General features: G+C 43.9%; 1 protein-coding gene across 8 annotated transcripts in view; it reads right to left on the bottom strand.

Moving 5' to 3' along the window:
• Positions 1-21,445, bottom strand: part of ZC3H13 (zinc finger CCCH-type containing 13) — an 83,976-nt gene that overhangs the window by 50,060 nt on the left and 12,471 nt on the right. For 5 of the 8 annotated variants that reach the window (XM_040341264.1, XM_040341262.1, XM_040341266.1 and 2 more), the window contains 4 exons: positions 17,659-17,767; positions 13,755-13,897; positions 10,299-10,456; positions 6,317-6,514 (listed from right to left, as the gene is read on the bottom strand). In XM_040341264.1, the coding sequence (XP_040197198.1) occupies positions 6,317-6,514; positions 10,299-10,456; positions 13,755-13,897; positions 17,659-17,767 (608 nt within the window). The remainder of the gene's footprint in view (positions 1-6,316; positions 6,515-10,298; positions 10,457-13,754; positions 13,898-17,658; positions 17,768-21,445) is intronic. The other 3 variants (XM_040341263.1, XM_040341268.1, XM_040341270.1) reach the window with 1 other exon arrangement.

The following is a 21,445-nucleotide window of genomic DNA, read 5'->3' as shown; positions in this document are numbered from 1 at the left end:
TGGCGCCATTTTGCCAGTGCCGTCTGCGTTTATGGCGCAGTTGCAATTGCGGCGGCCATTTTCTTGGAGCCTGTGGCTGTTTTTTATGTCGGCGGCCATCTTGGTACAGCTCTTGGCCTCTAGTGACTAGAATAACGGCGCTGACGGCCTAAGCACACTTTCCTGAGGGATGGCGCAGCACAGACAGCGTTTTAGCTTCTCAGCAGCACTGCAGACTGGTCGGGCAGTGAGTCCTCTGGGGGGGGGGGGGGGGTTGGGCTTCCCTGCTCTCTGTCACGGCCAGAAGGGTGGCCTGTGGGTCCTGCCTGGCAGTACTAGGGTGACAGTGAGTCAATATGGAATCTGAACGGAGGCTTCTCTCACTGAAATGCCAGAGTTAACCCTTAGTGCCCCTGTGGCCTCCATGGATGCTGTGACGGCAGTCCCTGAGGCGTTTGTGGTCAGGATTGAAGCAGTGAGGGTAAAAAAGCGTCCCCCCCCCCCCCCCTCCGCCTTCTTCTGGGGATGTCTCTGGCACGGAATCGGGCCTCGCTGCGGCATCCGGCTCTGGTTCCGTTATGTCAGATGCTGCAGGCCTAGCCCACACGGACAGTAAGGATGACTCTGTATCGGGGTCAGCGCATAAGGCGTTTGTTGGGGATCTTATCACTGCGGTGCGGGTTACTCAAGAACTTGAGGATTCGGCGGAGACAGAGATGTCAGTCCCTTTTGGGTTTCGCAAGCCGCCCCGCAAAAAGTGTTTTCTTGTGTTCCATATCTGGACAAACTGTTAAGAAATGGGATCGGCTGCAGAAAGTTTTTTTGCACTTCCAAAAATACTTTGCGGTCCGTTACCCCTTTGAGGAGGACCTTTTTTTAAAAAAAAAAGTGGCTTTCTCCTCAGTCAGCGGACCCTCCGGTGTCCAGACTGAACATGGCCACCACGTTGCCTGTGGAAGGGGCTCCCACATTTAAGGACCCTGCAGATAGGAGACCTGAGGCTGTGGCCCGCTCCATGCTCACAGTGGTGGGGTCGGTGGTGAGACCGTTTTTTTGACCGGGGCTCTGGTGCCGCAGACACTTGCCGAACAGACTAAGTACTTGCTGGCCGGCCAGTTGGTGCGGGGCCCGAAGTTTGTCTGCGAGTCGGCCTTGGATACGCTCCCCTTGCTCTCCAGGGCCTCCGCCTACGCAGCGGTGCTACACCGCTTTGTGTGGCTGCAGTGTTGATCTGCGGACGAGTCTTCTAAAAAGACCATGGTGGATTTATCCTTTAACGGCTTTTTGGGGCGTCTCTGGAGGACATCATAAAAGATGCCACAGGCGGTAAGAGTACTCTGCTCCCACAATCTGGGAAGGGTAAGGAGCCTCGCCGTAAGCAAGGGCCCTCATTTACTACCCCCAAGCGAGTGCGGCAGGAAAACGTTTTCAGGGTGCCAAGGCTCCCGCTGAAGGGCAAAAGCGCACCTGGTACCGCAAGCCGAACAAGCCTGTCTCTGCATGGAGGTCTGCCCCCGCTCACATCTCGAGTGGGGGGGCGGCTTTGCGAATTCACGGCTCGGTTGAGGTCTCTTCTTTCCGACCGTTTGGTTCTGCGAAGTGGTTTCCTCGGGGTACAAGATAGAGTTTCTCTCTTGTCCACCAAACATATTTTTTCCTCCAACCTCCAGGTCAGGTGAGTGATTGTACCGGTCCCCTCAACAAAACGGTTTCAGGGGTTTTACTCCATCTGTTTGTAGTCCCCAAAAAGGAAGGTGTCCGTCCAATCCTGGACCTTAAAGCCCTCGGTTGTTTTTGTCAAAGTGCAAAAATTTAGGATGGAGTCGATTCGCTCTGTAGTGGCAGCGCTCCATCAGGGGGATTTCCTAACATCCTCGGATGTCAAGGACGCGTACCTGCATATCCCCATAATCGCAAAACACCAGAGGTTTCTGCGCTTTGCGATCGGAGAGGACCACTTTCAATTTGTGGCCCTCCCGTTCGGCCTGGCCTCGGCACCACAGGTTTTCACCAAGGTGCTCGCTCCGATTCTGGCCCTGCTGAGGCAGCGCGGGACCGATATTGTGGGATACCTGGACGACCTTCAAGCTCAGAATTAGAAGAGGATGTGTCCATCACCTGCCAGGCCCTCAGAGAATTCGGCTGGCTATCGAATGCCCCAGAAGTCAGTACTGGTATCGTCTCAGCGACTGGAATATCTGGGGTTGGTCCTGGATTCCTCAGAGGCGAGAGTTTTTCCCCCAATGGAAAAACTGCAGACTCTGCAATCTGCGGTGAAGCGGTTGGCGACCCAGTAATGGGCGTCGCTTCGCTTTTGCATGAGGGTGCTGGGTCTGATGGTGGCCTCTTTCGAGGCAGTTCCGTATGCCCAATTCCACACTCATACACTGATGCAGAAAGAGATACTGTCACGTTGGAACAAACTTCCTTCGTCTCTGGATTACCAGATTCGGGTGAGTCGACTGGTCAAGTCCTCCCTAGTGTGGTGGCTGACATCTCCGGTACTTCGGACCGGAAAATCGTTTCTGCTGTGTCATTGGATAGTGATCACGACGGATGCCAGCCTCTCTGGCTGGGGGGGGGGTGTCCAGTCAGCCCAGGGGCGCTGGACTCAGGAGTCCCGCCTTCCAATCAATGTACTGGAGCTCAGAGTGATCAAGTTGTGTCTCTCCAAGTGGTCTCAGGGTCTGCAAGGCCGACCGGTCAGGATTCAGTCCGACAACGCCACGGCATACGTCAATCATCAGGGGGGCACACGAAGCTCGGCTCCAGCGACGGAAGTCGCGCACATCCTCCGGTGGGCCGAAAGTTACGTTCCGGCTCTGTCGGCGGTGTACATTCCGGGGGTGCTGAACTGGCAAGTCGATTACCTAAGTCGCCAAAAGCTAGACCAAGGAGAATGGTCGCTACACCTGGAAGTGTTACAGAGCCTGTGCCAAAAATGGGGGACTCCAGACGTGGACCTTCTAGCTTCCCGCCTCAATCGGATTCGTGACCAGGTCGAGGGACCCATGGGCGGACGCGTCAGAGGCGCCTTGGGGTCACTATCGCCTAATATACGCCTTCCCTCCCCTGCAGCTTCTTCCTCGCCTGTTGCGCAGGGTAGAAGCCGAGGGGATACCAACAATCCTGATCTCTCCAGATTGGCCGCGCTGTCCCTGGTACGCGGACCTGGTGCGTCTGGTGGCAGATGTTCCCTGGCATCCACCCCTGAAAGAAGACCTTCTGTTGCAAGATTCTATCTTTCACCCTGCTTTACAGTCGCTGGCTTTAACGGCGTGGCTGTTGAAGGACCGAGGTCTGTCGGGCTCGGTGATCTCTACCATGCTACGAGCACGGAAGTCCACTTCACGAAAGATTTACCATCGTACGTGGAAGGCCTACATCTCTCTGTGTGAAGAGATGAAGTGGCACCCCCGTACATATGTGATGTCCCGGATTCTGCTGTTTTTACAGCATGGTGTGGATCAGGCTCTCGCCTTAAGTACGGTTAAGAGTCAGATCTCTGCTCTAGCTGTCTTTCAGCGACCCTTGGCGGCGCACTCCTTGGTGCGTACATTTGTGCAGGGGGTCCGGCATGTGGCCCCTCCTGTGCGTCCTTCACTACCTCCATGGGACTTGAATTTAGTTCTTTCGGTGATCCAAGAAGCTCCGTTTGAGGACATTCGGTAGATTCCTTTGTTGACTGTCCCAGAAGGTGGTTTCTCTGGTGGCAATTACTTCAGTCAGACGGGTATCTGAACTGGCGGCCTTGCCTTGCAAGGCTCCTTACTTGGTCATCCATGAGGATAAAGTGATGCTGCGGCCGCAGCCATCATTCCTTCCAAAGGTTGTTTCGGCTTTTCACATTAATGAGGACATAGTTTTGCCATCCTTAAGTCCTCGGCCGAAAAACCCGAACACGTGGTTCGGGCCCTACGGGTGTACTTGTCTACTACGGCTCCGTTTCGGAAGTCGGAACTCACTGTTCGTGTCGGTGACTGGTCCTAAGAAAGGTCTGGCGGTCTCGTCGGCCACCATTTCTAGGTGGATCAGACAGGTCGTGCTCCAGGCCTATGCCCTAAAGGGGCGGGCGCCTCCCTTTCAGGTTACGGTGCATTCGACTTGGGCGATTGGTGCCTCTTGGGCTTTCCGCCATCAAGCGTCTGTCTTACAGGTATGTAAGGCGGCTACCTGGTCGTCAATCTACACCTTCTCAAACTTTACAAGGTGGATCTGAGTGCATCTTCGGATACCTCCTTTGGCCGCAAGGTTTTACAGGCGGCAGTTTAAGGTTGAAGTTCCCCGGTTGAGGAACTCTGTTTTTTTTGGGGTGAAGCTTGGTTTGCTGTGTTTTTTCCCACCCCTCGACGTTTTTTGACACTGCTTGGGGACATCCCCAAGGTCAATGCTGCTGTGTCCGTCCATGAATGGAAGAGAAAAATAGGATTTTTGTACTCACCGTAAAATCCATTTCTCGGAGTTCATGGACGGACACAGCACCCACCCCTCCTTTTTTTGTACTGCTTGTCTACGAACTGGGGCTGGATGTTTCCAGAGAGTGGAATGTACCCGGGGGACACGCCCCCTGGGAGGTGCTGTCCTGAGAGAAGTGTTTTTAACACTTAAAGTGCTGTTTTTTCTGCCTAGTCTCTCCTAAAAGGAAGGTATATTCCCCGTGCTTCACTGTGGCGGCTGCATCGATCGAGTGATCCCTTATATAGGGAGACTCGATCGATGACGTCAGTCCTACAGCCACACCCCGTCTACAGTTGTAAACACACACTAGGTGAACCCCAACTCCTACAGCGCCCCCTGTGGTTAACTCCCAAACGGCAACTGTCATTTTCACAATAAACAATGCAATTTAAATGCATGTTTTGCTGTGAAAATGACAATGGTCCCAAAAATGTGTCAAAATTGTCCGAAGTGTCCGCCATAATGTCGCAGTCACGAAAAAAAAAAAATAAAAAAAAAAAAAAAAATCGCTGATCGCTGCCAATTGTAGTAAAAAAAAAAATTATTAATAAAAATGCAATACAACTATCCCCTATTTTGTAAATGCTATAAATTTTGTGCAAACCGATCGATAAACGCTTATTGCAATTTTTTTTACCAAAAATGGGAAGAAGAATACGTATCGGCCTAAACCGAGGAAAAAAAAAAAATGTTATATATGTTTTTGGGGGATATTTATAATGGCAAAACTTTTTTCAAAATTGTCGCTATATTTTTGTTTATAGCGCAAAAAATTAAAACCGCAGAGGTGATCAAATACCACCAAAAGAAAGCTCTATTTGTGGGGGGAAAAAAGGACGCCAATTTTGTTTGGGAGCCACGTCCCACGACCACGCAACTGTCTGTTAAAACGACGCAGTGCCGAATCGCAAAACCTGGCCTGGGCATTTAGCAACAAAATGGTCCGGGGCTTAAATGGTTAAAGTTCCACTGAAGAATTCTGCTAATATCACACTCCTTGCCCTCACTGGTTGTTACGCTCGCTAAATCAAAAACAACCCTTAAACTAATAGGAGGGTCTGTAAACACTTGTGGATAATTATGAGGTACCAGGAACCAACCCCCCCAATCATAAAATAGAGATGAATGAAAAAAAAAAATGGGAAGAACTCCAAAAGTATGAAAAAAAAAACCTTTATAGGCAATGCCGCCTGTCTAGAAACGTTTCTTAGACGAGATAGCTACTAAATGGGCTACTTTGCCAGTAAAAACCTTCAGCGGAACATCCCTGATGAATTCAAAGTGTGGTCTGTGCAAGGCAGAGAGAACCAAAAAACAAGGTGCTGAAACAGGGACCCAATATAAGAAATACCTTCAATAAAGGTTTTTACAAGGGACTGTGATATCAGAGGCAAAGAGGATGAATAAGGTCGATACCCAACTTTTAAAAGAGTGCCTAGAAGTTAAGTCAAGACCTATTTGCAGCCCATCTCCTGGGCTGAATTGACTGCATTCCCACCAGGCAAAGTAAGATTTCCAGGTATGATAAGAGATGTTCCTGGAAGTGGTTTTCCTTGTATTTAGTAAGGTAGGAATCACACTTAGAAATGTCTCTATACTTTAAAGGGATTCTAAAAGGTAATCTATTAGATCCCTCATGTTTCACCTGCCTTCCATTGAAGATTATGGAGCACAGATCGCAAACATACCAGGGATGTGTGGAAGCAATTTAGCCAAAGCAGCAAAGGCCATTCTGGGTGGGTCTTATGTCAGCATCTCCTGTAACAACCCAAGTGCCATTAAAAGGACAGCTAAATAGTAATGCTATTACAAAGAATTTAATATAGGTTGCAGAAAGATGGAAAAAAAAAAAAAAAAACACTCAGTATACAACGCTAACCTTTGCCTGTCTTTTCGGTCTCTGTGCTTCTCAACATCCCTGCCTCTTTCCTTTACATCCTTGACTCTTTCCTCAACACGATCCTTTGTCTTATGCTTATCTTTATGTTTCTTCGAAACAGGAACTTCTTCTTGAGCTGGGGGTGGTGGACTTGGAGTCCGGGGTCCTTTCTTCTTGCTCTGAGCTCCTTTGGAATGTCTATGATAGATTTCAAACAAACAGTTATGGTGGTGTTCCTATTACACATAATTAGAACATGTCTGAATTTTTACAAGGAAAAAAAAAAAAAAACAGTACTGTGCAAAAGTTTTAGGCCAATGTGAATAAATGCTGTAAAGTAAGGATAAAAAAAACAAACCAAAAAAAACCACAAAAAACACAATTGTTTATTTTGCATCAATTTACAAAATGCAAAGTAAGCGAACAGAAGGAAAATATAAATCAAATCAATATTTGGTGCGACTACACTTTGGTTTCAATCCAGCACCAATTCTTACACCTGCACAAGAGTCAGGTGTATGATTAACCAATTATACCAAGCAGGTGCTAAATGATCAGCAATTTCATATGTAGGTTGAAACCCAGTCATTAACTAAAACAGAAACAGCTGTGTGAGAGGCTTAAAATCGGGTAAGGAACAGACAAAACTGATAATCATGGAAGTCAATTTAATGTCGCAGGTCATACACCATGATAAGACTGAGCACAGAAACAAGGAAGATCTACTGCATCAGCAAGATCTGTCCCGGGCAAAGATTTTAAAGCCAATTGGGGTTTCAAGATGTGCTGTTCAAGCTCTTTTGAAGAAGCACAAAGACAGGCAACGTTGAGGACAGTAGACGCAGTGGTCAGTCAAGGAAACGTAATGCAGCAGATGAAGACACATCATACTCATTTCACTTCGATATCCCAAGATATCCAGCAGTGCAAGCACACAACTTTTACTTCAAAATGTTCACAATGAATGCCTACAGATCACAGAAATGGATTCCACATTTAACCTTATATGGACACCAATTTGTTGATGTTGAAGTTTTTGACATTTATTTAATACACATGCATTTATTTTACAATTTTGTTTTCTTTGCTTTATAATACCGTTTGAGGCATTTATTTCACATTATGCTTTAATCCATGCCTAGGGACTGCACAACACCATTCATATTAATTAAGTTCGTGGCTGTATTTCTGCAAATGGAGCTGGAGATTGCCAGGACCAATGGTGTCGTCAATGCTGAGAAATACAGGCACATACCTATCCATCATGCCATACCATCAGGGAGGAGTGCGATTGGCCACAATTTTCTGCAGCAAGACACCACCACCAAACATACAGCCAATATGAAGAACTATCTTCCGTATAAAGAACAAGGAGTCCTGGAAGTGATGGTTTGGCTCTCACAGAGCCCCGATCTCAACATAGAGTGTCTGGGATTACATTAAGAGAGAGACAGCCTACGTGCACAGAAGATCTTTGGTTAGCTCTCCAAGATGTTTGGCACAACCTACCTGTCAAGTTCCTTCAAAAACTGTGTGCAAGTGTACCTAGAAGGATTGATGCTGTTGTGAAACTAAAGGGTGGTCCCCACCAAATATTGATTTGGATTTCTCTTCTGTTCAATTACTTTCCATTTTGTTAATAACAACTATAAAACTGATACATAAACACTTCTATTTTTTAAAGCATTCTTAATTTACAGCATTTTTTCACACCTGCCCAACACGTTTGCAAAGTAGCGTATATATAATTCTTTTAAAAATGTCCCTTGATGGCATGGGTGTTTCCACTTAAAGTGGTTGTAAACCCTTTACAACCACTTTATGCTACAGGTAGGCCTTTAATAAGGCTTAGCAAAAATAAAAGGACGAAAGCTGGACAGCCGCACTCCAAAATTTCTTAAAAAGAGATGTCTTTATTTTTCAACTGTGCATACAGTCACTGCAAACCCACAACAAACAGTATGGCCAACGCGTTTCGCACTGGCAGTCAGTGCTTAGTCATGGATTAGCCATGACTTCGCACTGACTGCCAGTGCGAAACGCGTTGGCCATACTGTTTGTTGTGGGTTTGCAGTGACTGTATGCACAGTTGAAAAATAAAGACATCTCTTTTTAAGAAATTTTGGAGTGCGGCTGTCCAGCTTTCGTCCTTTTATTTTTGCTATTATCAGCATTGTTAGCACCCTGGTGGTTCAACAGCCCTTGATCATCTACAAGGCTTACCTGGAGCGGTGAGAATTTTGTCTGTGTGTCTACTCTGGATTGTTTAATAAGGCTTACCTGTAGCTACCCAGGATATCTCCTGTGCCGATGTCATTGGCATACGCGCATTAAAGCATCAGTCAGTGTGCAGTTACCGGCAGCTCCTGGGCGCATGCGCGAGAGTGACGTAATCGCAGCTCCGGCCAAGTACAGCGCAGGAGACGTGATACCCGGAAGTAACCCCTGGGAGAGATTTTGCCAGCCGGGAGGGGGGGTGGGGGGGTGCAACAAGGAGGGGCTTCAATGTGAGGTAAGCAATTCATGCTATGCATACTAGTTCATTATGCCTTTGTCTTGCAGGGTTTTTATTTTATTTTTTAAATGGGTTTACAACTATACTCATATGATGTGCGAGTCCCATTCAGTGCAGTATTGTGAGCCAGACCAGAGTGACATGTGTCCTTGACAGTTTGAGCTCACAGTAAAAAGTGGATTGAATAATGCTGGCAATCATTCATCCTGTACACAGAACATCCAACTGGTAGGGGAGAGAGCCAGATTAAAGGTATTGCATCTACAGCAACATACATCAGTCTATTTTCTCTTTATTTAGCAGCCAACAACAAAGTAAAGTATGTGTAAGTCACTTTATTTTCACTGAGCCATGGCCTTCTTGTATGTGGCTTTGCACTATCACATTGAGCTAGTCACATGCTTTTTCATTGTTGAAAGTACCAAGTAGTTACTTTGGCTACTGGTGCCGAATGGCCCTGAATGAATTGTAAATAACATTTTGTAGAATGGGGAACACCCAGAGATGGGTGGGAGAATTAAAACACCAGAATGGGTACAAAGGGAACGAGAAACTACAGAAAGAGAACCAGGATAAGAAAAAAATAAAAATCAAAAAAATACAGCAAAATTCTCCAGAACAAACTTCACCCAAAAATGATGGAATCTGTCTGTGGCCCTTCAGTGGATTCTCTCCACAATCTCTGAAAAAGGTTTAGACATAAAATTGACATACAAGGCTAGGGGTTGCCTCTCCAAGTATGAAAAAATTTGGGGAGTGGCACTTTTCTTCTAGGCTCCCAATTCCCAGACCTAGGGAACCTTTTTTCCCCCCACCAATTCCTTCTGAAAACCCTCTAATCAGAATAACTTGATTACTTTTTCTGCACTCTATTATTCAAATATGACGATATGTGTCAAATATGACACCGTGAATGCAATTTTTTAGTCCAAGCTTTACTACCATGTTTCCCCAAAAATAATATTAATTTTAACAAAAGACACAGTAGGGCTCTTTTTCGGGGTAGGTCTTATGTAATGTGCTGTCTTCTCTCCCACCTCGCCTTTCCTTCCAGCTGCCACTGACAGCTGGGAGGAGAGCAGCGGAAGGTCAGCTGAGTGCCACCGTACTGAAGGTATTTGGCACAATTACAGAAAAACACACATTGTAAATGATATAATACTGTAATAGAGTGAATTATAGGATTTTATAAGCATTTTAAACTAGGGCTGATTTTCAGGGTAAGGCTTATATTGCAGCCCTCCTGGAAAAGAACAGTGGGTCTTATTTTCATAATATTTTAGACTGCAGTGCTTTGCAAAAAAAAAAAAAAAATAATAATCACACCTCTAATTATTTGTCATTTTAAAAAGCTTTGTATATTTGCAACTTTACAAAAAAAAAAAAAAAAACAGTACGAATAAAAATTTACGATCTGGCATTTAAAAACACACACAGGACTCATAAAAGGAAAAATCTTAAACTGACCTGGTTGGTAAATCTGAAGGAGGTGGAGATACTCCTGAGGAAGTCTTCTTTTCCTTCTTGCTGGTGGGGTTATTGGCCTTTGGGCTGGACTTTCGTTTTGGAGACTTGCTAGATTTACTTGGTGAGGGAGACATTTTTGCTACAACTTCAGGTGAAATCTACAAGAAACAAATTTAGGAATTAGATCTATGAATACAAGCATCCAAGTCATGGGAAATTGAATCGATAAATAAGGATGGAAACCTGGATACTAAAGTGCACAGAAAAAAAAAAAAAAAGAGAAGACAAGGATATTTATGTTCCAAAATCTGCCATTTAATCTCATCAACCACAGGAACACAATTGTGTTTACAATTCTTCACAATTAGGCTGAGACAAAACACTAAGTCTAAGGAGAAGGAATCCAAAGATCTATAAGACCAGAAGGCAAACACAAAACGGAGCTTTTGTTGTCCCATTCACACATCGTATCTTAACCACTTGACCACTGGGCACGTAAACCCACTTAATAACCAGACCAATTTTCAGCTTTCCGTGCTCTCACAATTTGAATGACAATTACTCAGTCATACAACATTGTACCCAAATGAAATTTTCGTCCTTTTTTTTCACACAAATAGAGCTTTCTTTTGGTGGTATTTAATCACCGTTGGGCTTTTTATTTTTTGCGCTATAAGAGAAAAACGACTGAAAATTCTGTAAAAAAAAAAATGAATTTTTCTTTGTTTCTGTTATAAAATTTAGCAAATTTAGTATTTTTTCTTCATTCTTTTGCATAAATGTGAAAGATGAAGTTACGCCAAGTAAATAGATACCCAACATGTCACCCTTCAAAATTGCACACGCTCGTGGAATGGCGCCAAACTTCGCTACTTAAAAATCCCCATAGGCGACGTTGCAGGGTATTGTGGGGTATTGCAGAGTATTGTGGGGTATTGCAGAGTATTGCACAGGGAGGGATGGGTTGGATCTGTGACTGCATTTGTCACAGATCCAGCCCACAACAGCTGCTGCATCCGCTCCCTCCCCTCTCCTCTCACACTGTACCGTTCGGTACAGAGAGGGGAGGGAGGAACCGGCGTCATCACATGACGCCAGTTTGTTTACAAGTGATCGCTCCCCGTCATTGGACGGAGCGATCACGGGGTAAACCGCCGCTATCAGCGGCGATTTACCGTGATCCGCCGGACCTTCATTGGACATTCCCCTGTGAAAGCCCCAGAGGGCGCGCCTTGTAGACGTATTTCGTCTATAGGGCGGTTGTTAACTGGTTAAAGGGGTTTTAAAGGTAAAAAAATAAATAAAAAAAATCCGTAAATAGCTTCCTTTACCTTAGTGCAGTCCTCCTTCACTTGCCTCATCCTTCGATTTTGCTTTTAAATATCCTTATTTCTTCTGAGAAATGCTCACTTCCTGTTCTTCTGTCTAACTACACACTGTAATGCAACACTTTCTCCCTGGTGTGGAGAAAGCCTCTTGAGGGGGGAGGGGGTGAGCAGGAGAGTCAGGACACTACTTTGCAGATAAAGAAAGGAGCTGTGTATTAGTGGGCGTCCTGACACTCCTGCTCGCCCCCTCCCCCATCAAGAGGCTTCCTCCACACCAGGGAGAAAGTGTCGCATTACTGTGTGGAGTTACAGACAGAAGAACAGGAAGTGAGGATTTCTCAGAAGAAATAAGGGACATTTTAAAAGCAAAATCGAAGGATGAGGTAAGTGAAGGGGACTGCACTAGGGTAAAGGAAGCTTTAAAAAAAAATACTTTTTACCTTTCTTACGACAGACTAACGTTGGCCATAAGCCTATCCAAAATTTGGCTGCTTCAACAGGGACCAGTTTAATTTCAATCAGTGTGTGGCCATTCCTGTTCAACAGAGGTTGATCGATTACTCCATCCACCTCATTTGTGTGGATGGAGAAATCATTTTTTCCCCCATTCAGCTTACTGGCTAAAAAAAAAAAAAAAAAAGTCTTTGGCCAGCTTAAAGTGGAGTTTCCATCCCAAATTTTTTTTTCATTATTGTGCTCATTAGACCTAAAAAAAGAAAAAATAATATTTTGTTTTACTCATCTGGAAATGCCTGTTGCTATGCAGTCCCACGAAATCTGCCTTTGGAATCACCTAGGATCCAGATATGTCCCTCTAATGCTCCTGGGAAATGTGTGTCATTTCCCAGGATGCAGTGCGCTACCCAATTATAACTCCCCATCCAAGACTTCCAGGAAGTAAGTGCAAAAGATCGACTGCATCAAGCCTGCACCAGTTCATTCCAAAATCCACAGCTTCAGAAGTTTATTTCTCCAGCCACGGCAACATGGTACACACAGTAAGCTCCCAGATGCAGACAGCAAGAATCGGGGCATTTGATGCAATGACGAGTCCTCCCTGCTGTCATTGGGGTCTGCTCCAAAATCCATAGCACACCCTTAATAACCCAGCAGGCCACTCCCTATGACATCATAGGGTTGGGGTCACTTTGGACATACCATGAAAACCACACCCTATGATGCCATAGGACGTTGTCTCCGAGAACAGTCTTATGACATTGCAGGAGCTGGGTCACTGAGTGAAATCGTTGGGACAATTCGGCCCCTATGACATCATAAGGTGTGGTCTCCAAGGGCAGTTTGAGGCAGAGTCACCCGGTGACTTCCCAAGGTGACCACACTCTTTTACTTCGAGGAGAAGCAAGTCATACGGCAAGTGTCAGGAGCAGTCATGTTCGGCAGACGGCATTTTTTCTCTCCTACATGCAGGTCCGTGGCTGGCATTCGTGATTGACAATAAATTTACATTGGGGGATTTTTTTTTTTTTAAATATAGAACATTTGTCTTGTGTTTTTATGACTTTTGCTAAATGGGTAGGGATACTATTTACCCTGAACTCATTCATCACATGGTGGGGTGAGGATCAAGGGGGGCTTCCAGATTCTGATGTTACCCTGTGCACCACCCACAACCATCAAGCCAGGGTTGTGGGGAAGAGGCCCTTGTCCTCATCAACATGAGCAAAGTGCCCCACCCACTATGTTGAGGGCATGTGCTCTGGTATGGTTCTGGCCCCCCTTCCTTTCCAAGCCTGCATACTCAGACAGGGTCTGGTATGGATTTTGGGGGGATCCCGCACCATTTTTTTTTCCTTTTTTCTCCCCACCTTAAAATCTATAAATTTCACGGCTTAAGTTAGCCACCATTACCAACTATTATCCCTTTATAAACTTGATCCAGGATTGCTTGGTTGCACGTTAATCTATTGTTTCAAATTTTAGGCACTTTATTATGTATGAATTGTAGTTCATGTGTATGACTGGATTCGTTTATTTTTATCCTTGCAAATGAGGTTGTAACAACACTTTAGGTGAGTTTAGCGCTACTTTGATGGTTTATAAAATAAAAACAATTGTCTTGCATAGAAATATGCAATCAATCTTTTTGGATTGAAAGATTAAGAAATACCTCTTTTTTTATGACAATCTCTTCTCGCTTTTCCATGTTCTCCTGTTCCAATTTCATTAATTCTCGCTGAATCTTCTGACGCTTCATTTCCAATGACAATTCGTGGTCATAGTCATAACTGCCATCACCGTTATCTGAATCTACTGTAATAGAAGACAAATGGGAAGCTTTGTATTTTTAATTGGGTCTCAGTATTAGATATTTAAAGCAGAGTTCCACCCGTTTTTAGTTTATTAAAAGTCAGCAGCTACAAAAAGCATGGCTGCTGACTTTTAACAAACAGACTTTTACCTGTCCCAAGGTCCAGCGATGTGGCCGACCGGAGCCTTGCTCTTCTCTCCCTCTCTCTCCTCTGTGCCATCATTGCAACTGTGGGCACCCGGCCATGACAGCTAATGGCCGGACGCCCTGCGCTATGCTATTGGCCAGCCAATCTTCTGGAACCCGCGTTGCGTCCCAGAAAATCATTGGAAGGGAGGGGCCACCTAGGGCGAGAGGAGTCAGCCAAAAAGGAGAACGGAGGAAGTCCCACTAAGAAGGTACACAGCCCCCCCCCCCCCCCCCCCAACAAAAAAAAAAATTACATGCCAAATGGCGAGGAGTGCTTAAAGCAGAAGTTCCACTTTTGGGTGGAATTCCACTTTAAACAACTTCTGTATTTTTGATGGGTTTAGGAGCTCAGAACATTTATTAAATAGCTTGGTGGAGGGGAGCTGCGGTGGCTCAACGCGATTGGCACTGCGCTGACAAGCCATTCACCTCTGCAGCTAGGGGTTCGGATCCCGGTCTCAGCCACATGTGAATTGAGTTTGGTGGTCTCAGCCCGGCTCCCGGTGGGTGTGCTATGTGAGGTAAGCCTGCGCTTAGTACGCCCACCCCCCTCCCACAAAAACCACCACTGGTTGAGCGGGCTAGATCCTCTCACTCCCTTATAGGGAGTCCCTCTGCCCCGTTGGGCTTCAAAGCGAAGCAGGTAGGGCGGGCTGTGTGGGAGGACCCCCTCTGGGGGAGGCCTGCCTACTCCCAACTCCTGCAGTCCGGCTCCTCTCTCGAGTACACGCACAAAATACACTTAAAAAAATAAATAAAAATAAATAAAAAATTGCTTGGTGGGTGCCTATACTTTCACACCCCAAGACAATATTACCTAATAGAAGAGATGCAGAGCTAAAACAAAACGGGACACCAAGAAGCATCTACTCAACTACCCTAAAGAGAATACCGCCAATGATCTTATCGTGAATCAGTTTCCTAAGGAAAAGTTTCTTCCCACTGCTTAAATCACAAAAGACTTGTTTCAAGACATCAAAATATAAAGACAAGCTATGCATATTATACATATGGATTTGTAGCCTCGTTACAGTCAAACAGCAGGAGCATTGAAGCTAATTACAATTGACACTTCTTGTATGCTTAAATTGAAATAAAGCCCATAGACCTACCCTACCCTACTGTGCAAGGGAGCTTGTGGTCAAATAAATGTAACAGCAAGGAGTGTGAGTAGTCCCCGGCCCAGCTTTCTATAAGTTCTGATGGTGGAAGTCCCTTTAATGATGTTGCGAAATGATTAAATTATGCAGCAGGTCACAAGACTAGATCGACTATGAATTCAAGTCTAGGTGCTCCAATTAAATATAAGTTTATTTTACTATCAATAAGAAAACATTTAAATAGGTCCACCATGTATACACAAATCACCAAAGATCAATTAATGAGCTTGATTTATAATGAGAGGCTAAAATGTGGTTAAACTTGTTTTGCTATGCAACACCAGGAGCATATCTTACCCATAATCAAGTGTGTCCCAGGTCTGTCCGACTGCTGCTTAGTGTGGGCATCTTCTCCTCAGAGAATTAATCTTTCAGCAGTGCTGGGGTTAAAGCTTGCACAGCTCAGTGTACATACCAAAGAAGATTAAGCAAGCAGGTAGGTTTATTATATTGCAGAAGAGCCACCAATTACATGCCTGCTCGCAGTCTTTAAATCTGGAACTTTAGTTCCGCTTTAACATCATTAGCAGCAAATACCACTTGCCTGCTCCATCAGCCCAATTCCTCCATCCATAGAATTCATACTACCCTGTCAGAGAACACCAAGCATTCTGTGAATGAAAGACTGGCTCCATCTCCGATAATCTCAGAGCACTTTGCATTCTGAGAAATTATGTTATGAGCTCTATAAATGGAGGGGCAGAAATAGCAGGGAAGCAGCAGGTGATGTGAACCTTAGCAGTGCCGATTTCTACACTATGCAGCAGGCAGCCAGATATAGGAAACACCTCAGGTGGCTGGTTCTGTTTCTGGTGCAGAAAAAAAAAAAAAAAAAAAAAAAAAAAAAACATATTTAACTACATTTAACACGCTTGCTATGACGGCACACGTGGGCTTGCTCCTGAGCCACGCCATGTGCATCCAATGAGACTCACCTCTACCCCCTGCGCTCCCCCTCGCTGGCTTTGATTGGCAGCAGCAGTTAACAGCAACCGCTGCTACCTTGACGTCTAGTGAGGAGACACGCTGCTCTCGGGCACGGCACTGAACCAAGATCAGGCTCTGATAAGTATAAGAGGGGCGGGGGGAAGCTACACAGGTTTTGTTTTACCTTAATGCATAGAATGCACATCTGCCTTTAGAACCACTTTAACAAAGGCAGTTCCCATGACTGGGCAGAGGAACAGAAAGTTAAATAAATTCATCAGAGAACATGTGCAACAACAAGAGCCTTGTAGGAAAGGGTTAAATCTCATGTTCAGTGTTTCAGCAGTCCGTCTCCCTTGTGCAGGGATTCTTCTCATTTCATATATGGTCACCAATACAGGAGGGAGATAACACTACAGTGAAGACACAGACAGCACTAAAAAAAAAATCTGTGAGATTATGACTCCAACCCTCTTCCCCCAAATCCCACCACACACAAATTTCTACATTATGAAAACGCTCTAAAAACACTAATATGTTCTAACATGAAGATACTACGGGGGTCTATGAAAAAACAGAAAAAAAAAAAAGTTTTTTTTTTTTTTTTTTTATTGCCCTGCAAATGACTCAAGCATCCCCACGCCGTTACAAATACATCCTGTGTAATAGGTTTACTTTCTAGGATCATCAGCTCCATCCAGTGGCCATAAGTTTTTTTTGCTGGGGCATTTCAGGAAAATACAGCTTTATGGTAACTGGATGGAGTTGACAATCACAGGAATTAAACATATTACACAAAATTACAGTGATTATTCATGAAGGTTGTGCAGCACTTTTCTTCTTTTTTTTGTTCCCCTTTTTTTTTTTTTAAGCAAACCCCAAAAGTATTACATTAATATGGCCGAATGCACACACATGAACCAATGCCTTTAACAAAAGTTTCCCAACAACACTATAGGGTTTTTCATAAAGGTTTTTCTATCCTACCTCATACTCACTAATTTTTCCACATTGGTCAACTGTGTAAAAAAAAAAAAAAAAAAAAAGAAGAACACCTGATTGCAATTGGTAAAAGCTTGAAATATAAAATAGGCAGAGTACGTACAATTAGAATTTTAAGTATTTCCATTATGATGCTCATAATGGAAAGGCACTATATAGTAAGAACTGATGTTACATTTGTGGAAGTTTCCATATACCCTCCTCTGTAATTCACATTCAGCAGGAAAATAAATCAATATGGAGCACACTAGCCAGTAAGCTTTTGTCTTCCTTTATGTCAGTCCTTGCAAACGCATAAAAGACTCCGAAAAAAAAAAAAAAAAAAGGGGCTTCAGATATTTTTGTGCCACCCAAAATTCAAAACCAAAAATCAACCACAGTGCAAGACATCGATCGCTAAATAAATATGTTGTCCAATTCTTGTGTAAAGAATTATAAAAAGATAAAATACCAATGCCCCAAATTTTTTGTTTCCATGTTCTCACCTTCTCTAGTGGTTTCCCATTCACCACCCTCCTCGTCACTGTCTGGAGTTCGCTCTTTAGTAATTTTGATATCTTCCTTTTCTCTGTGTCTTCCCCTGGAAGACTCTTTCTATGGGAAAAAAGACAAGACATGGTTGAACCATGCATGTACAATTACATGTCCATGCAACAAATGAACACAAACACACATCTAGAGAAATCAGTCAATTGTTATATTAGTTATATCCACATGAATGTATTTTAGTAAAAAAAATTATTTTGTGAAAATGTGCAGTGGATACAAAGACATAGGCAGGCGATTTTACGTGCAAATCTCGACTTTTCCTTCCCGGTCCAGTGTATTCCTGCCTCATCCTAAGGCTGGCCATACACTAGGAGAATTTTGTTCAAAAGTTTTTCATTAAAAATGTTTGCGTTTTCAATAATTTGTGAGCTCCAGGGTGGATAAAGATCAATAATTAAAAAAAAAAAAAAAAAAAAAAAAAAAAAAAAAAAAAAAAAAGCCTTTTTACTAGTGGATAGTGAGCTCAAAGACTGAGCAGAATTCAAATGAAAAATTTGACATTTCATTTCGAAAAGTCCAGAGGCGATTCAGTTCGCATGTGTTGCGCTTTACAAGTTTTTCACTCACTCATTTACTCCAACATGTTAAAAGCAATATGGCCCAAGTTCTAGGCTTCGCATTAATGTTATTTCTCCTCCCTTTCTACTACACAAGGATATTCGTCAGGGAGCCCCTAGCCATCATGGTTATGAGGGCCCCCAATCTTATAGGCTTTTGCAAAGGTCTGTTGGGAGGAGAAAATATCCTTATACGCCAATGGTACCTAAATATATTTGGGAGATACCACTGATTTACTACAGTCCCTAATGGCGCTTATTAATAGAAGTGGAGACTTTCGGGTTTTACTATAAAAATTGTACTAAATCAATGCTTATGCTCCTTGATATGCTGGGCTCCCCTTTACATGAATGGGCCAACTCAATATTGAACCCTATGGACCAAGACTGGGATGCCATTAAAGTTAATTTGCCTCAATACTTTTGGGAATATAGTGTATGTAATAAATATATGGTCTTGCTCTCAGCTCCATTTCCTCCCTATCAGCATCTCACAGGCTATATCAATTCATACTTCACCGGGCATCCCGGACACCTGCCATACTGTTTGACTGGGGTAGGAGATATACACCCATTTGGCCTAAATGTAATGTGGTAGACTATATTATACACATGATCTGGCATTCCCCGAAACTGACACATTATTGAAATTTTTTCGATTACCAACATCCCCATTCCCAGTGACCCAATAGTGCGTTTACTGGATTCATTAGATGTTGAAATAAATCAACTGTGTACCGATAACATGATCGTTCGCCTTCTGTATTCAGCCAGAAAGTTAAATGCTCGATATTGGGTGCCCTTGCGATACCTACTAAAAAGCAGTGGGTGGATAATGGTATTTCTCTTTTACTAAGAGCAGCTTACCTACAGTCATCGTAATGCTTTGTGCAAATTTGTAAAGGTTTGTTTTTTATTTTCTAAAATAGGTTCCTTTAAAGTGGTTGTAAACCCGCAAAAAAAGATATTATTTTTACTGAAAAGTAAAAGCCATAATGAGCTAGCATGCACCGCATATTAGCTCATTATGAAATACTTGCCTCAAAACGAGGTGTAGGGAACTTACCTGGTCCACGCCGAGCGAGATATCATCTTGACTCGGCGTGTCTTCCGGGGTTCGCCGCTCCAGCGCTGTGATTGGCTGGAGCGGCGATGACGTCACTCCCGCGGGAGATTTAAATTCGGCAAGGTCCGGCGGCTGCCGGTCCTTTAGCCGAGGATCCCAGCTGCGCTTGCGCGCTGCAATCAGCGGCGCATTGCGGGGGGGAATATCTCCTAAACCGTACAGGTTTAGGAGATATTCTTTATACCTACAGGTAAGCCTTATTATAGGCTTACCTGTAGGTAAAAAAACTTATAAAAACAAGTTTACAACCACTTTAAACTAGTGCATTGTTGGTTCACTTACCTTTATCCTTCTAAATATTTATTTTTCTTTGTCTGAATTTCTCACTTCCTATTTCTCCTCAGTAAGCTTTCCCCATCATCCGAGCCATTATGGCTGGAGGTTAGTCAGTCAGAACAGCTTACTAAGGAGGAACACGAAGTGAGAAATTCAGACAAAGAAAAATAAACATTTAGAAGGAAAAGGTTAGTGAACCAACAATGTACTAGCTTAAAAGGAACCCATTTAGAAAATAAAAAACGAACCTTTACAACCCCTTTAACAGCACAATGATGTCCGACAAGTTCTCTATCACATGATAAAAGCAGCCAGAGTTTTGTGTTGGGGAGGTTGCTATAAAATAGACTCGACGAACACCCCTGAAAGTCTCTCACTATGAGGAGAGGGGATGTGGGCCTTTCCTCCAATCAGCTGTCTTGCTGCATGCCCAAGTTTCACTGCAGTGCTAAACAGGAAGAGAAAATCTAACAGGATCTGAACTTTGTAAAGTATATTTAAAAGGTGAAGACAGCAGATATACATATAAAATGGGGTAGGGTGTAGGGTGATTGGTTTCATCCCAGTGTATCATCTGAGGCTGTTCACTTCACTGGATAATATGGGAGGGTTTAAATCTACTTAAACCACTTCAATACAGGCCATTTCCCCCCTTCCTACCCAGCCCAATTTTCAGCTTTCAGCGCTTTCACACTTTGAATGACAATTGCGCGGTCATGCAACAAATAGAGCTTTCTTTTGGTGATATTTGATCACCACTGGGTTTTTTATTTTTTGCTCAACTAAAAAAAAAAGACCCAAATTTTGCTTGCAATCACAAATTGCACTGCAATCGCAAAACGCATTTTTAATGGCACCCAAAACGTAATGCAATTTTGCAATTATCATGCATAAATTGTGCAGCAACTGCAAAGCGCAAAATGTGTCGCCCAAAAGAAGCTCCTGGCTCCTTTTTAGGTAACAAGCTTCACGCGTTGCGATTTGTAGAAAATAAAGGACACCCGAACATGCTCGGGGACCAAAAATGCTAAATGTTAATAGAGCCAAATACATAAGGGTAAAAATACCTCCAATGGATACACCCATTGGTTTTTATTATAATCTGTTACATGCCCCTACTGCTTTAGTAAATCCATAATTTTATTGCATTACATTCTTTCCAGGCCTTGATAACGGTCAATGGTGAACCGAACGTCATACACATCACTTCCAGGTCAGCAACAAGGGGAGAAGAGTGGACATGTGTCTGCTCTTCCTCCTCCCCTCTACCCGGCGGCACCTGCTATGCTGATCCCTGGCTCACAGATGGGCCAGCAGAGCCAGCGATACATTGCAGGGTGGGGGCACAAGCGGGGTGTGGAAGTATTCAAGCGGCAGCGCAAGCACCAAGACGCAGTTTCTTGTAGCCATGGAGACCCAGCGCCTGGGATTTGTCAAGCCCTGTTTATAACAGACTGTCATTTCTTCCACCTGAATAAGAATTCCCTCCACAATGCCTGGAAAAAAAGTAAAGGGACAAGGGCATACACATACTGTACTTTGCCCAGACACACACGATATGCACTAGCTTCTGGCTCTGATATCCATTTACAGCAGCAGAGGCACCCAGAAACTACATCCGCACCATCCACTTTCACACTTCTGCCTTCTTTCTAAACATGTCTGCCTTCGGAAGTAAACACAGGCCGTAAAAAACACTATTAAACAGAACATATTAAAAACTACTTCTACATAAATATCTGGTAAAATGTTTAACTGACAGTT

The sequence above is a fragment of the Rana temporaria genome, chromosome 2 (assembly GCF_905171775.1).
Source record: "Rana temporaria chromosome 2, aRanTem1.1, whole genome shotgun sequence".
Taxonomy (NCBI): domain Eukaryota; kingdom Metazoa; phylum Chordata; class Amphibia; order Anura; family Ranidae; genus Rana; species Rana temporaria.
Note: the sequence above shows the minus strand (reverse complement) of the source record. Positions and strands in the feature narration are given on the sequence as shown.